This window comes from Cydia amplana, chromosome 16 (assembly GCF_948474715.1).
Source record: "Cydia amplana chromosome 16, ilCydAmpl1.1, whole genome shotgun sequence".
Taxonomy (NCBI): Eukaryota; Metazoa; Arthropoda; class Insecta; order Lepidoptera; family Tortricidae; genus Cydia; species Cydia amplana.
The window spans coordinates 10,718,169-10,733,889 of NC_086084.1; the positions used below are offsets into that span (position 1 = coordinate 10,718,169).

Consider the following 15,721-nt stretch of genomic DNA (forward strand, 5'->3'; position numbering starts at 1 on the left):
AGTGTTAATTATTTATTAAATTCATTCATCCATCTCGTCGTGCACTGCTGAATCATGTAAGTAGATAATTATAAATTCTACTTGTAAAGAATTAACATTTAAGTCAAAATAATGTGTTGCTTATACAGTTTAACACACAAATTGTTGAATATTAAGGGTATGGGAGAGTTTAATTTGTCTTATTAATTAATGGATTTGTAGGTGCATACGTCGAATGCCTCATTTTTATCATTTCCCGCGTTTTGCACTGGGATGCTATAAGCGCCATCTATTGAGGAGTAGCAACACTTACGGTAGATTGTTCGAGTAGACCTTTGTTCGAAGTTGACGTGTACATTGTGTTTGTTACGTAACTTAATTAAAACTTAGAACTGTAATTGTTACATTTTTATCAATTATTATTTTAATGTTTAAGTTGCAAAAGGATTTGTATATTTAAAATCCACTTAATTGAATGGAATAATTTTGTGTTTCGTTTCGGTGCCCTCGTTCACTCGTTCATTTACGTTGTAAAAAAATCTAGCTGTCAAGTGCTTTCTGCTGTCATTAGAATATTACGTCAAATTCGTCAAAATATAGTTTAGATTATTTTGTAATGAACTGAGCAAAATATTAGAAATTGTGATATTAATAACAGCAAGGTTACTAAAATGGGCTTGCGAAATATTCCTGGACGCCTGTACAATCACTATAAAAATCCTTTCACATGTAAATGTAGTTACTCAACTGTCTCTGTCGATAAATGGCAAAGTGTGGTCGGGCTGGAGGTTCACGCACAGTTAAATACCGAAACTAAACTGTTTTCCGGCGCTCAGAATACTTTTGGTGGTGTAGTGAACAATTGTGTAGCTTTATTAGATGCCGCCATACCGGGAACGTTACCCGTTTTAAACAGAAAGTGTGTAGAATTAGCAATAAAGACTGCACTAGCTCTCTCGTGCAAAGTTAACGAAGTGTCAACTTTTGATAGAAAACATTACTTTTACGCCGATTTGCCGGCTGGTTATCAAATCACGCAACAGAGAGCCCCATTAGCCAGTGATGGAGTCATTAATTTTCAGGTAGTTTCTGATCATATCCTATAAATAATATTAAAAATTAGAGATTTTTTTTAAATTACTGGTTTGTTTGTCAACAGGTATATACTCCCGGCATTCACAAGAAACCTTACAAGAAGAGTTCAAAGATCAAGCAAATCCAGCTGGAACAAGACAGTGGCAAGTCTCTTCATGACGCGGAGCTCAAGCGCAGCCTCGTGGACCTTAACCGGGCTGGGGCACCGCTGATTGAACTGGTGTTCGAACCTGACTTGGAGGTGAGTTTATACATTGTTGTACTTGTGTTAAGAAATGCATAGATAAACAGTGACATGTTAAGAAGGCTCAATTGGATCAAAAGGGACTTATTAAAAATTAGATATATCATGAAATTTAAAGATATTAAAGTTATCAGACTAGAACATTTTCTTGGCTTTCGAGTATAAGGATTGCCAATAGACATTGAGAGTGAAGATGATCTATATAACTCAATAACAAACTTAAAACATGCAATGATAGCAATACACAGTAGTTTTCATATGTTTTTCATACCTTCATGAACTAAAAATCAAAGCTCGTTCTAGCAGAAATTGAACTTTTGTGCTAATCCACATTAAAACCAATATTTCGGAAATATGTAATGTTAAAGTTTCAGTAAGAATTCTTAGAGTATACTGTGGAACAATCAACAGATCATGTCCCTAAAGAGTGAATAAAAAAAATGATTTGGAAGTGTAACTATGTAACCGCATAAACATAAAGGTGGCACACAAATATGTTTTTTCACCAAGGCTTAATATTATTTCCAGGATGGAGAAGAGGCAGCAGCGTTGGTTAAGGAGCTGTTGCTGATTGTACAGCGGCTCGGCGCCTGCTCGGGCCGCCTGCAGGAGGGCGCGCTGCGCGTTGACGCCAACGTGTCCCTGCGGCAGCCCGGGGACCCGCTCTCCACACGTACTGAGGTGAGAGATACCTTGCTCTCTTGGCTATGACTTGAGGTTCATTAGACTTATATCGACCGGGAAATGGAGAAGAGTGGCCCACGACAGACCCCAATGGAAAGAGCTAGAGGAGGCCTTTGCCAAGCGGCACACTGAGCTTAGAGACATACTCTAACTCAGAATAAAAGGGATTTATAGATATATAGATAGATACATATTAGATAGATATCGACCGGGATATGAACGGTGATTACCTTTTGCATTGTTTGTATCCCTGTTGATATAAGTCTAGTGAAACTAACCGTGAATCATTCAAAACTGTTGAGGTTCACTATAGGGTTCCTAGCTTTATGTATGGATCCTTCCAGCTAAGGGATGAAACTTGTCTACAGTAGGGATGTTGACATGAATCGCGAACATATAACATGTTATGTTTTTACCATAGCAGGGAATATTAGAACGCGGAAAATCATATTTTGCAAGTCTAAATATGCGTAATAAATTAATTAAAAATAATCAAAAGTATTTAAAATAATGCCCAGTATCACGTGACTGCAAACGCCAATCGGAGCGCGTGACGTAATCACAGTGGAATCACCAAAGACAAGTTATAAAACCTGCCTAAGTGTCTACAGGTTATCGTACCGAAACGCGATCTTGGTGCGGTGCGGCGCACGGTCGATAGTGTGTAAGGTGGTGCGTTAAGGACGCAGCTATAAGTTATAGCGAGAAAGAAGGTCGCTGTCCGATGCGGTAGTGTGTTAAGGCTTTAAAGAAAATTTGTCAGTTGCCATATAAAGAATTTAAAAAAATTACTGACAGCAGTTTGTTTAAAACGCCGTTACGTTATCAAGGTCACGTGACAGTTTGGAGCGTTTAGGCGCGAAATTTAAACACGAAACTTATTATACATGTTTTTTTATTCAAAATTAATGAATATATTTTTTTAATATTTTTTTCTGTAATTATTACGTGTCTATCTACAAAATAAAAACAGTTCCAAAAAATTGACAACATCCCTGTTGTGACTGACCAGGGAGTTACATTTTAATTGGTAGGTGACTTTTATAGGTACCTAGGCTTTTTCATCTTCCTGTTCATATTTTTATACTTCCTCCTTCTTATCGCAGTTTTTCATAACAAATTGTTTTTAGTTTATTTCCTTTGAACTTGTTACATCCAAGTTACATCTACGACAACCACAAAATTCATGATTTCTATCTATTGCAGTTATAGTAATGACCTCAAACAAGCACTTGCGATTTGTAGAATAACTACAGATGTCGCCAGGCTCCTTTGTTTTTAAGAAAAAAATAATTGGGAGACTGCATATTTTTTCTCCTTATTATTTACTTAACTGATTGCATATTCAATATCAATTTCAGATAAAAAACATCGGGTCAGTCCGCGGCGTGGCGGCGGCGATCAAGCATGAGATCGCGCGACAACGCGACGTGCTGTCGCGCGGCGGCCACGTGGTGAACGAGACGCGCGCCTGGGACGCCGCTAGGCGCGCCACCGTCGCCATGCGGGACAAAGAGCAAGTGCAAGATTATAGGTTGGTGGTATTATTATTTATATCATTTCATTTCATTTATTTATTTGCCATAAATTGTATGTTTACATAAGACGGTACCATTTTTCATGTCGTATTGTCTCAATACATTTCATTTCATTTATTTAACATTAAAAGTCATGTGCATTACAGAAGATGTTAGTAGAATGTAGTCAGTACATGACACCCGGGTAGGGCGCATAATGTTAGTACTTATGAGGTACCCAATTATACAATTTTACCAGATCGGTGTAGCATAAATTAAAATACAATATTTACAATATTAGCTAGCATGCAATTCATTCTATCTTACATTAAGTTTTATAAAGTACTCGTTAAGCCTATACGGACACAGCTCAATAAGATATTTTATTCTTTAGACGAGGGAAGAATTTGCAATGTAGCTAGTGGTATTGCACACACTTTTGCCGGTATAGCTAGGAGTTCCGTCTCCCCAAAAGACTTTACGAGGAGAAATGATAGATGGACAAGACGGGTTACTAAAATGATGGCTAATGTGTTCAAAAACTCCAACTAGCTGATAAGATCATGTTGCATATGGTATGCACACTTGAGAATCCTAGCTAAAAGATACCATGTTTTGATATGCAGTAGGGAAAAACCACATGATTTGTAACTTTAATTTGTCACAAATTGGTTTTATTGGACAATTCACCTATGAACGTGTGGTACTATACAGCACGTCCACGGATGATTTTATTATTTCTTTTGCGGTACATATTCATTAAAAGAAATGTACTTTTATGTACTTATGTTTTAAAAAAATGTACTCACACGGTTTTGGCATAGCGACATACAGGTCGTGGTCGTGCTGAGTAGATACTCCCTGGCACGACCACACTATATTTATGGTTAATTTAATGGTCAAATTAATACAAAACAAATGTACTCAAATTGTACTAGCTACGAGCACATCAAAATGTGACAGTGGTACTGCAAAAATCGCTGTCATGATTAAAAAAGGTGAACCTAAGGGCTGATTTAGACGGCGCGCGAACTCGCATGCGACTTTCATTACATTGCGGGTTTTGATCGGCTGGTTGAAATGCACGTAACCAACAGTTCGCAATGTAACTAAAATCGCATGAGAGTTCGCGCGCGCGTGATGTCTAAATGTGGGATCATCTATGTAAAGGGACCTTATTGTCGATGGCGTTTACGCCGCACTGCGACGCGCAGCGTTGTATTTGTATCGGAGCATCGTTTATAATGGCGGAAGCGCCATCGACAATAAGGTCCCTTTTCATAGATAACGTCACAATTACAAAAGATTTGGGGTTTTGAAATCGTACACATTTAGACATCACGCGCGCGCGAACTCTCATGCGATTTTAGTTACATTGCGAACTGTTGGTTACGTGCATTTCAACCAGCCGATCAAAACCCGCAATGTAATGAAAGTCGCATGCGAGTTCGCGCGCCGTCTAAATCAGCCCTTAGGTTCACCTTTTTTAATCATGACAGCGATTTTTGCAGTACCACTGTCACATTTTGATGTGCTCGTAGCTAGTACAATTTGAGTACATTTGTTTTGTATTCATTTGACCATTAAATTAACGATAAATATAGTGTGGTCGTGCCAGGGAGTATCTACTCAGCACGACCACGACCTGTATGTCGCTATGCCAAAACCGTGCGAGTACATTTTTTAAAAACATAAGTACATAAAAGTACATTTCTTTTCATGAATATGTACCGCAAAAGAAATAATAAAATCATCCGTGGACGTGCTGTATAGTACCACACCTATGAACCTAATTTGGAAGAAAAACATTTCATCAACTTTTCACTTACTTTTATCTTTTTCGAGCTTATCAGTTTTTATTTTACAAAAGGCAGGATATTTATTTATTTAAACTTTATTGCACAAAACATATACAACACAAATGGCGGACTTAATGCCAAATGGCATTCTCTACCAGTCAACCATAGGCTGTAGGGATATTCTTTGTTTGTCATTTAAAGTGAGACAACATTTTCCTTTTTCCAGGTTTATGCCAGAACCGAATCTCCCGCCGCTCCGCGTCAACCTAAAAACAAAAGACGCCACAAAAGACGTATTAAGCGTGCCCCGCATACAAGACACCATACCAGAACTCCCAGAGGACTCACGAAAAAAACTCATCCAGGACTACCAACTGCGGCCCGATACGGCCATTCAGCTAGTCAACGAACCTACCCTACTCGAATATTTCCAGAGCTTGACTTCAGAAAACGCTAAAAATTCAACCAAAATCGCCAACTTACTGATCAATGATTTACTAACAGTGCTTAACAAGAAAAATTTAGACGTCGAAGAATGTAATATCACTATAAAACAGCTAAAAGAGTTAGTTGACATGTTGGTAACAAAGCAAATTAGTCTGGAAGTTTGTAAGAAGGTTCTCGAAGAAATAGTTGATTCCGACGTTGCTGAATCCCCCGTAAACATTGTTAAAGAAAAAGGCTGGTCTTTGGTGACAGATGAAGATGAAATCACTAAGAAGTGCATGGAAGTGATTGAGAATAATCCAAAATTGGTAAAGCAATACAAGGAGGGGAAAGTGAAAGTATTCTCGGCCTTGTTAGGAGTATTAGTTAAGAGCACTAGTAATAAGTTAGATATGTCTCTAGCATCCAAAAAGATGGAGGTGTTGTTGAAAAAGAAATAAATATTGAAAATTATTTGTGCCTGTTTTAATTTCTAGTTCAATAGTCAGGTATGCAAGTTGAGTGTACTAGGGGTGAACTATTACTTGTCTTAATTAGTCATACATTTAAAGTCCAAGAGGTCAGCACCCAGAATTTTTATAAATGATATTAAATGCGGAATGCGATTAGAAACAATATCTAAGAATCCGATAACAAGTCTATTACATGAATCAGGGGGCCTAGCCAAGACAATCAGATCGATAAACGCCAAATGAAAATAATAAATGTACCGTAAAATGGGGTGAGTAGGGTCAAAACTGAAATTCAAACCTCGATAACATTTTATTTTTACATATGAAAACTGAATGGTGTATGTAATAAGTGTTCCGGACGTTTGTATTTTAGTTTTTATTTTATTTTGGGTAGTTCCATTTCATAACTTTGACGATAAAGAGAAAAACCCACCTCACCCCGTAGTGCCTCGTATTTGGGGTGAGAGGGGTTTTCATACAAAGGTGATTTTGGAAGATTGTTGGATCGATTTTTTTTTTATTATGCGTATACTATAGCTCCATTTTAAATTGGAATACATTATTTTTGTAGCAGTAGCCTTAAAATCCCTTCTCACCCCCCTCTCAAACCTTCTCTCCCCATTCATAACCCACCTCTCCCCGCGAAACCTACTCACCCCGTTTTACGGTATCTGGATGCAAATGTTACAAGGTCATGTGACTATTTCCATACATTATTAGTTTCGATTGGCCTTTTCTATGAACTATCTAGTCATCTTGGTCACCCTAGTAGTTAGAAGTGAACATTTGAAAAAGTAACAGCGGTTTTAGTTTGTTTGACTGAACTCACTTTGTGGTTTGATATTGCGTTTTGTCCCTAATTTACGTTCAGACAAACCATGATATGAATTGAGTGGTAAAGGAAGTGTCCTAAAATTCACTACTTTAGGTATTTGTTTCTTTGAATTGCCAATGAATAATGAATGACGTAGGTACGCTCATGAAAATTTTTCAAAACAAACTTTCCATTAATGTATTAGGGGTAGAAGGGGGATCGGTTCACTTAAGGGGAAAATGCACTCCTGACGCACTGCATCAATATTGAGGTTTGAACGGCTTGCTAATAGACAACCAGCCGGCGCTTTTATAATTTACCGTAGACGCCATGATAAAGCACCTAATGGTATGAGATTGTAAACAGTCACCGCTACATTACCGTGACCCCCGACCGTAAAACCGGTCGTTACTATGGGCGTAAGTGTTGTAAACAAAGAATAAAAGGGCTCATTAACCCAATCATTATCCTTAACAATTTCAATTAAATTATTCTTAGCCAAAGAAAGTCATATTAATGTTAGGATCAAATTGTATTTTCGCAAATGACTAACTATTATTTTTAATTTTCGATGACTCACGCCCTAGGAGACATCGAACGCCTGTGGTATTTTACAAGCAATTTGGGCGAAACTTCTGGTCTACCACACCACCACTATTTTTCCTTAGTAGGTCCAAGGAAGTAAACTGGTAGGTAGTTAAGATTAGATTTAAAATTTCTTGCAAAATTGGTTCATAACCCTAAAACCTACATAGCACTAAAACCTACATCGGGTTTTAAATGTACATAATATATATACATTTAAAACTTTTCTAAATAACACTATTAAATGTAATACTTATGTATGTCGTACTATACCATTATCGACAAAATTAATTAGTTATCCAAATAAACCTTATTATGCTGAATGTCGATAGTATTCGATAGGCAGTGGTAGCGCGAGGGGCCCATAACCTACTATGACTTTTTACCATAGTTAGAATCGAATATAATTTTAGCGAGATACATTATCTGTTTATGTGTATCTTTCAATCCCTAATTCATATTATAAATGCTATATATTTATATACAAGAGGGATATATCTATTGGCAAGGTGCGCAGTCGGTGGAGGGGGAAGTGGCGCTGATCGTCACAAATACAGGTAATCTTATGGAATGTCTGACATTAGTACTAGCGGCAGCCGCTTGAACTAATTTTACTCCATAAGATTTAACGTAGAAAGTCTGCCAAAATGAGGGCAGCACCAGTCGTGCACCTAGCGAATATACTGCCTAATTCTACGTAGACAAAATCGCGAAAGGACAAAGGTCTAGCTAGCTACGCCGGAAAGTTGCGGACAGAAGCTATTTAGCTTTTTAAATATAAATGGGTATCTAAAACTATTATAAGTATTAAAACTACCTAGAGGTTTTCTCATCTAGCAGGCAAATATTGACATTATTGATCGCGTAAGAAAATCTACAAGATTGTAAACGGTGGTCATTGGAACGTCAACATTAGTGTTTGCCACTTGGTATGCTGCGAGACGAAGGCTGTTTGTGGACGACCGGCGCACGCGCGCCCCGAATATCCTAAGCACAGGGGTCGTCAACTATAATATCGACATCGTCTTAATTGAAATTGGTTTATAAGTTCACGACTATTCAAAACTCTTTTGCTATTTTCAGACAAAAGAGCAAATTAAATTTAATTAAAACACTTTATAAGAAGGCGCATATTAGACGTTTATTAGTTTATTATTAGTTTTAATTATTGTGTTATTTATTATTAATGTTTATTTTAATGTATTATGGATCATTTCTTTAGAAAAAAAAGATATTTGATTCCTATAACGGACAGACCTGATGAAACTAGGTTACCTACTTTTTGGCGTTTTATAATATTTCTGGTTATTTCTTTAGTTAAAACATAGAATTCTAAACTTATTAGGCCAATTCATAAGAGTTGGCACGTGAACTCAATCTGTCCATATTTTACCAGATAAGTATTCAGCGCCAGTTTTTTTGAATCACTCAAAAAATAATAAGTAGTGTTTTACGAATTTCAGCCTTAGTTTCTGCTTTGATCTAAAAATCTCTAGAGTGGATTGTCTCTAGAACCCTAAAAAGTAAGACCAGGCGTTTAGTATGGTGGTAAAGCTACTATTAATATAATAGCAGTCCGCGTTAGGCCAATTACACATTACCTATATAATAATTAACGCGTCAACTTTGTCAAACTTAACCCATAATTAGGAACATAATGAATCCCATTGTCTAACGTTTGTTTAACTACTACGGGGATAGAACACTTAGAAAAAGAATTCCATACTTACTCAATAGTTTGCCTGAAGCTATAAGACGCGAAAACAAGAAGTCCAAATTTAAATCTATGTTAAAAAAACATTACCATGATACATTGTAGTACTTAATTAATTTACCTACTTTAAGTTACATTAAGTTACATATTAACCAGAGACTGATGACCCCACAGTCAAACTCATTGTTGAGTTTTGCGGGGCTATGATTATAGTTAAGAATATCACTGTACTTTATTAATTAAATAAATAAATAAATAAAATAACCAAACTGTTGTTAACTCCTGACAACTCTCATTCAGTTACTGTAAACAAACAAGCAACAGGACAATTAACATCACGTGCACTTGCATCACCGGCCACTTACTCGCCACTGGACCACCACTCGCCATCAGAACACTGCCAGCCTCCAGCAATGTTGTCCGAAATCTTCCTGTCCCTTCTGGCTCTTCGGCTAACTTCGGCGGAACCGACGGCCGGCGGAATCGACAGAGCCATGAGCGAAGGGGTGACGAGTATGGGCTACAATGTGATGTACGGTGATGAAGACTTCACGGTACTAAATTCGGTTGTGGATGAGGTTGAGAAAAAGGCGTCGAATGCTAAAATTAGACTGAATGAGCTGATTCAGCCGTTGCCCGCGAGAGATGTGAAATGCTTGATGTCGGCTGACCATTATTGCTCTAAGGATATGAAGGAGACGAAAAGTAAGTGTTATCCTTATCCTATCTAGTTACCTGAGCCACCTGAGGGGCTATCGCGGAAACCGAATTTCGCAAATTGCGGGCATTTTTCTCCGTCACTTTAATTACGCCTTCATTGGAGTAAAAGAGAAAGATCCCCGCAATTTGCGAAATTCGGTTTTCGCGGAAGCCCCTCTGCTTACTATCGCTTAATAGTAAATCAAAGATGATTCAAATGCAATTTTGTTTTAATTGTTGATGTGTTGTTAGTGTTAGCTGCCGGTTACATTACTTTTCCAAAGATAATAGTTTTGTGGATTGCAAGACGTTTTTGTATTAGATGTATTGTACTTAACAAGACTCTTTCCTAAGAAATTCACTCTCACAGAGGGGAACCTGAGAAAACAATATGCATAATTTAATGTCTTTAATGACATATCAAAATGGGATGTAAGTAGGTACCTAACATGTGTCTCTCAGTGGCATCGTAACTTCTAAAAGGATGAACTGATGAAAGTGTGTTAGTAATCGTCTTGTCTGCCAAGATAATTCTTTAACTATCTATTTTTGGTGGTAATATGTCGCGGGTATTCTAACTTTTCTTTCTTTCAGGTATCATAATTCAAGCTATCAAAGACGACTGTAAGTCTTGTTCGACGGCGGAGAAGGAGAACGCCGGGCGGGTCATCGCGGCCATGATGGCGCACGACCCCTCCTCCTGGAAGCTGTTCCTCACCAGGTACGACGGCATCAAGAAGATTCAGAGGATCTTGGGATAAGAGCAAACATCACGTACAGTGGGCCAAGAAAGTGGTCTACCAGTTTGGACAAAAGTTTCTGCGAGATCTAACGATCGCTAAGGTTGAGAATTGTCACTGACCTAATATTAAATCGGCCTTGTTGTCTCATGACATTCAAACGAACCTCAACCGTAGGGTGGTAGACCACTTTATTGGCCCACTGTACCTACCAAGCTAGTTATAACGACTTGTCACCAGGGGCCTTTTACCATGATGCCCTTATTGCGATTCTGTTTAGGACCTAAACTGAATTGCTAAGGGAGGGGTTATGCCACTTATAGCTTCGTCCTTTAGCAATTCACGTTTAGATCCTAAACAGAATCGCAATAAGGACATGATGGTAAGGCCCCTGATTGTAGGATAGGATGATTGTTGTCACCAGTCATCGCGCATTAGCTCTCGCATACTAATTTATTTTGAAACATTATTGTTTAAACTCAGTTACAAAAATGCCAAAAATTGGATCGGGGTACGAGTAGGTATAAACATATTAAAATTATCGGCCACACCGCTGCTCAAAAGAAGTTGATTTCGATAATCTGACATGAATCCCACGATTACATTTTCAATTTCGAATCTTATGTTTTGAAGATTAGAAACTATTTAAGTAAAGCTTGAAAAGACCTTATCGAATAGGAAAATGAGCAACTTAATTTTTTATGTTATTACTTTTCTTTAATAGCCTCGAAATTTTCTATGTAATTAATTTAATTTTCTGTGAATTCTCTTAAATTTACCTCACTGAAATTATGCACTGCCTTGAAAAAAAGTAAATAATATTAATTTATCTAGTTAGATTAGAAATGTGTCAATGTGTGCGTTACTCGTGCTATTATATATCTCGGTAAACGTTGTAGGGTTGCCCTTTTGGTAAAGGAGCAATATATAAACAAACGGACACCCTCTGCACCAGACACGGACCGGTACAGGGCCGTGGGCGAACCTGAAGAAGTGATAAGTGTACGTGCCAACCGATTCATTCTGCCCGGTGCCAAGGTGAGAGTGAAGAGGTACCTTATGGAAAAGGTTCCGGAATAGCGTTTTAGTTTCTAGGATTATATGTGCCATTTTAAAGTAATATTTAATACTAATGTTTGAAAGCAGAGGGGCAGAAGCGCTGCGCAAGATATTTAAGGGTCCCGTAAAATAATATAGGTATTTTAAACGATCTCTTTAGACACATTATTGACGAAATTGTCGGTCTTTAATGGCATATTATCAACCTCTACTGCCACTCATATTATAAAAAGGTATCCCTAAAATTGATTTGATGAATACATCGCTTGAATTAAAAGTGACCCGTAAGAACCCTTAAATGATGAATTGTATTGTAATATACAGTACATATGCCTACTTTACCGCCCTAGGGCGGGATTAACCTTTTCAACGCTTTTCGTCCCTTGCTAAAATGTGGCTTATACGCCAAATGGTTGCAATATGAAGAGCGAAAATTAACCTTATCTGTCAGCAGGAAAATTGCTTTGACAGCGTCCGTCATAGCCTTTTTAGTGGCTGTTGGCGTCATGGGCACGACAGCACTCGACCACTTTAGTGGCTCTTGGCGTTGAAAAGGGCCGTGTCTATGTCAAAAAATTAAAGGGCCATATGGGATATGTACTGTAAAACGTTGTACAATACACGTGCGAAAAGGTAATTCGCAACTCGTGTCGATTTAAAATACTCCCTTCGGTCGTGTTTCAATTTATCGCCACTCGTTGCGAATTTCCTACTTTTCGCACTTGTATCGTAATTTACTATTACATGTTAATACCTAGAATGAATTGTACATTAATTAGTTTACGGGCCTGTCTGACTTGTTAGAAGGAAAATCGTTACTTGGTAACTTTAGACGCCAAAAGGAAAATTTAATAGAAGAGTGACTGTCGATGAGTCAAATAGGTCCCCAGTAACATTAATGTTGTATTAAAAATGGAATAACATACATTTGTTTTATTAATTTTTTTCGTACCCACGCGAAATCATTTTTGACCCAAAGGTTCTATCGGAAGCTGATGACAGTGATAACTGATGAGCCAGCTGTGAGACTCCTTGAACAATACAATCGTTTAAGGAAATAGGTAAGTAGGTACGGGTAGGAGTATAAAGTGCACCAACTTAAGTAGGTACCCACTTCAGGCCACGTCACCATTAAAAGTGGATATACGTGCTTAGGTTAGGTCACCGATTATGTAGGTATATGCTAGAATTGAAAAAGTAGTAAGGTATTTGTTTAGGTTAATTTAAGTTAGGTATCATCGCTGATTTAGGTATATTATATTTTTTTAAGTACATTATACCTTAGTGAATTTTATGCCGCTGACTTACCAGACGTAAAATCAAATAAACTACCCGACTCTGAGAAACCCTTTTATTAGCGACTTTCTAATCAGTTTGTCCGGTTTTCATAGCCATGCTCCATGATTTGTTCCTCATTTTTCTTGCTTTTCTTCGGTCGTTTCGGTTTTTGTTTCCTCGGTAGTTTCGCCTTCTGCTGGTTTAACATCTTCGGTTGTTTTGTCCTCCTTGTGAACTTTGCTGTCCATGTATTTTTTCTTGTAGGATCCATCGGAGTTGTATCTGGAGTATGACAAACAATTATTTTTCTGATTCATAAACAATAATCAATGTAGATTTTTGTTAAATCACCAGTCAAAAAGTTCATGACATTACGAAAAAGGTGGGCAGATTTAGAATCCCATAGAAATAAAAATAGTTCGCGACTGACACATAAACTCAAATTTACGCTATGGATGGCTTAGCTTAGGCTAGCCCAACTATGATCTTTTATATAAACTATGATCAGTTGGGCTACTATGGGCCAAGAGGAAAAATTTATTTCAACGGTGTCGTTATAAGTATTTGCCTCGACAACATAGGCTCGAATATATGGTTAATCGACAATTGCTTGTAATAAGACCACAGGCGTTTGATGTTATAGTGCGACGGTAAATAATGCATCCGAAATCATCTACATCAGATAGGTTAGGTACCGAACCTGAAGCATGGCAGTGGTACTTCCTCAAGAGCTTTGTTATATAACATACTGGAGTATTCTATGTGACAACCCTTAGGCATCTTCAAAACAAAGTTTGGTTTTGCGAGCCACAATACAGTTTCATAGGTAATCCGGATAAGAACTATTGATGGAGTCGCTAGGGAAGGGAAAAGGGATAGAAAATCAGCCTGATTCGAGCTTTAAGATACGTCAAATATTAGGTTTAGGTCCAGATAAGACATGTATCGGATATGTCAGTGTCAAAAGTGACGTTTCTTCGAGACATATCCGATCCATATCGTATCTGGAGTTCGAATCAGGCCGATATAATAGGCACGGAAAATGTCCTTACTTTTTCTCGAGCTTCACCCAGTCGTCTGGTCGGTTGTCGATAATGTAGTGCATCACCTTATCGGCGCCCTGCTTCTGCCGCTCCGTGCATTTGATGCAGTCATTCGAAATGGCGTCGGGAAGGTTCTCTGCAATATTTTGTACATATTGCAGCCTTTTTTCTTATTAAAAACGTCATCTATAAAAACTGGCTCCTTGTTTCCAACATTAGGTTGGTACAAAGCAGGGTAGCGTACAGGGTAGGTAGTCACCTGCAATAATATGTTACACATCGAAGGCCGCAAAAATATCTGACACGGTCTTATTTGTAGAGCCATAAGAGCGTGTCACATATTTTTGCGGCCTTCGAAGAGTAATATATTATTGCAGGTGACTGTACAGTTCTTGCTATTTGGATGAGTACTGGTAATAAAATAACTAAGAATTACCTATATAAATGACAATACAATAAAACCAGACATAAAAATGGATTTATTTACTGATACCTACTCAAATTATGTCTGAGAAAAGCGACGGCTAGAGTCTTATTTGAATTGTCACTGCAATACTACTTGTGTAGACGCGACTTGCAATATGTTAACAATTTAACGTAGCTACGATAAGTCGAATAGGCGCTAACTATGAATCTAGTATTTTAACTGGATCAGGCATGAGGGGTGGGAGGAAATGACCGAACGGGATAGTCTTATGTATCTTTCAGTAGGAGTAGCAGCGAAAGCGCTTATTGTTTGTCCTTGTCACAGTCTCACATTTTTTTAATTCCCCACCATTAATTAGTATGGATTATTAGTGGGCAACAAATAAAAACGCCTAATCATAGTGTCGCATTGCCTATGTTTTGTCCCTCACGGACGCACGCGTATACCACACCACACACCACCACATCTATTAGAGTAAGGCCTGAGTGGACGCTCATGTTGGGCGTGCAGCAGCGCGGGGCGTGCGGCGTCCATGTCAAACAAATGAAAACGTATAGGAGCGGCCTTAGTGCACGCTGCTCAAATCACCCGTGAGCCCGACGCCACGCTGCACGCCACGCTGCACGCCCCGCCGAACGCTCCGCTCCGTGCGTCCACTCAGGCCTTACACTTAGGAATCTACCATCTATAGCGCTAATTTACTTTTCAACTCCTTTCCATCGGGCGTGCACGGCCTCAGGTCTAACAAACAGTTGACATAGCCGGTAAGCAGCCTGCTGGAAGCCAGGACCTCGTCGAGGTCGATGCCGTCGTACTTGGTTGTGTACGTATGATCTTCGCCGTGGCTTTGGTAGACGAGGAGAATGAGGAACACGAGGAATACGAGTCTTTTCATTGTCGATTAGCGCCTGCGAGAAATATGGCGGTGATACGGATTTTAATTTTTTTAAATGCCGAACACAGTCACGGTATTACTACTTTAGCTTAGAGAGTCCGAAAAAATATACCTAGCATTCTAAATCCTAATTCTAATGAAAGAATCAGTGCTGGGAAGCTCGTGACTGTAAAGGGAATTATTTTCGTTAATTCATGGGTATGTAGAATTTTATAGAAGTTGCTATAATTTTAATTTGCCCGTAACAAAG

At 38.3% G+C, this 15,721-nt stretch overlaps 3 protein-coding genes across 3 annotated transcripts; 2 read left to right on the top strand and 1 right to left on the bottom strand.

The window, feature by feature from the left end:
- The first annotated feature begins 635 nt into the window (after nt 1–635).
- LOC134654944 (glutamyl-tRNA(Gln) amidotransferase subunit B, mitochondrial) lies at nt 636–6,215 on the top strand. Its single transcript, XM_063510366.1, has 5 exons — nt 636–1,061; nt 1,139–1,315; nt 1,847–1,999; nt 3,364–3,536; nt 5,545–6,215. The coding sequence occupies exons 1-5, from the start codon at nt 651–653 to the stop codon at nt 6,203–6,205; spliced, it is 1,575 nt and encodes a 524-aa protein (XP_063366436.1). The 5' UTR covers nt 636–650; the 3' UTR covers nt 6,206–6,215.
- Nucleotides 6,216–9,636: 3,421 nt separating this feature from the next.
- On the top strand, nt 9,637–11,958 carry LOC134655204 (uncharacterized). Its single transcript, XM_063510654.1, has 3 exons — nt 9,637–10,035; nt 10,624–10,750; nt 11,669–11,958. The coding sequence occupies exons 1-3, from the start codon at nt 9,744–9,746 to the stop codon at nt 11,847–11,849; spliced, it is 600 nt and encodes a 199-aa protein (XP_063366724.1). The 5' UTR covers nt 9,637–9,743; the 3' UTR covers nt 11,850–11,958.
- Nucleotides 11,959–13,169: 1,211 nt separating this feature from the next.
- On the bottom strand, nt 13,170–15,516 carry LOC134654983 (ejaculatory bulb-specific protein 3-like). Its single transcript, XM_063510436.1, has 3 exons — nt 15,279–15,516; nt 14,159–14,285; nt 13,170–13,388 (listed from the first exon to the last, which is right to left on the bottom strand). The coding sequence occupies exons 1-3, from the start codon at nt 15,469–15,471 to the stop codon at nt 13,241–13,243; spliced, it is 468 nt and encodes a 155-aa protein (XP_063366506.1). The 5' UTR covers nt 15,472–15,516; the 3' UTR covers nt 13,170–13,240.
- Nucleotides 15,517–15,721: the final 205 nt, after the last annotated feature.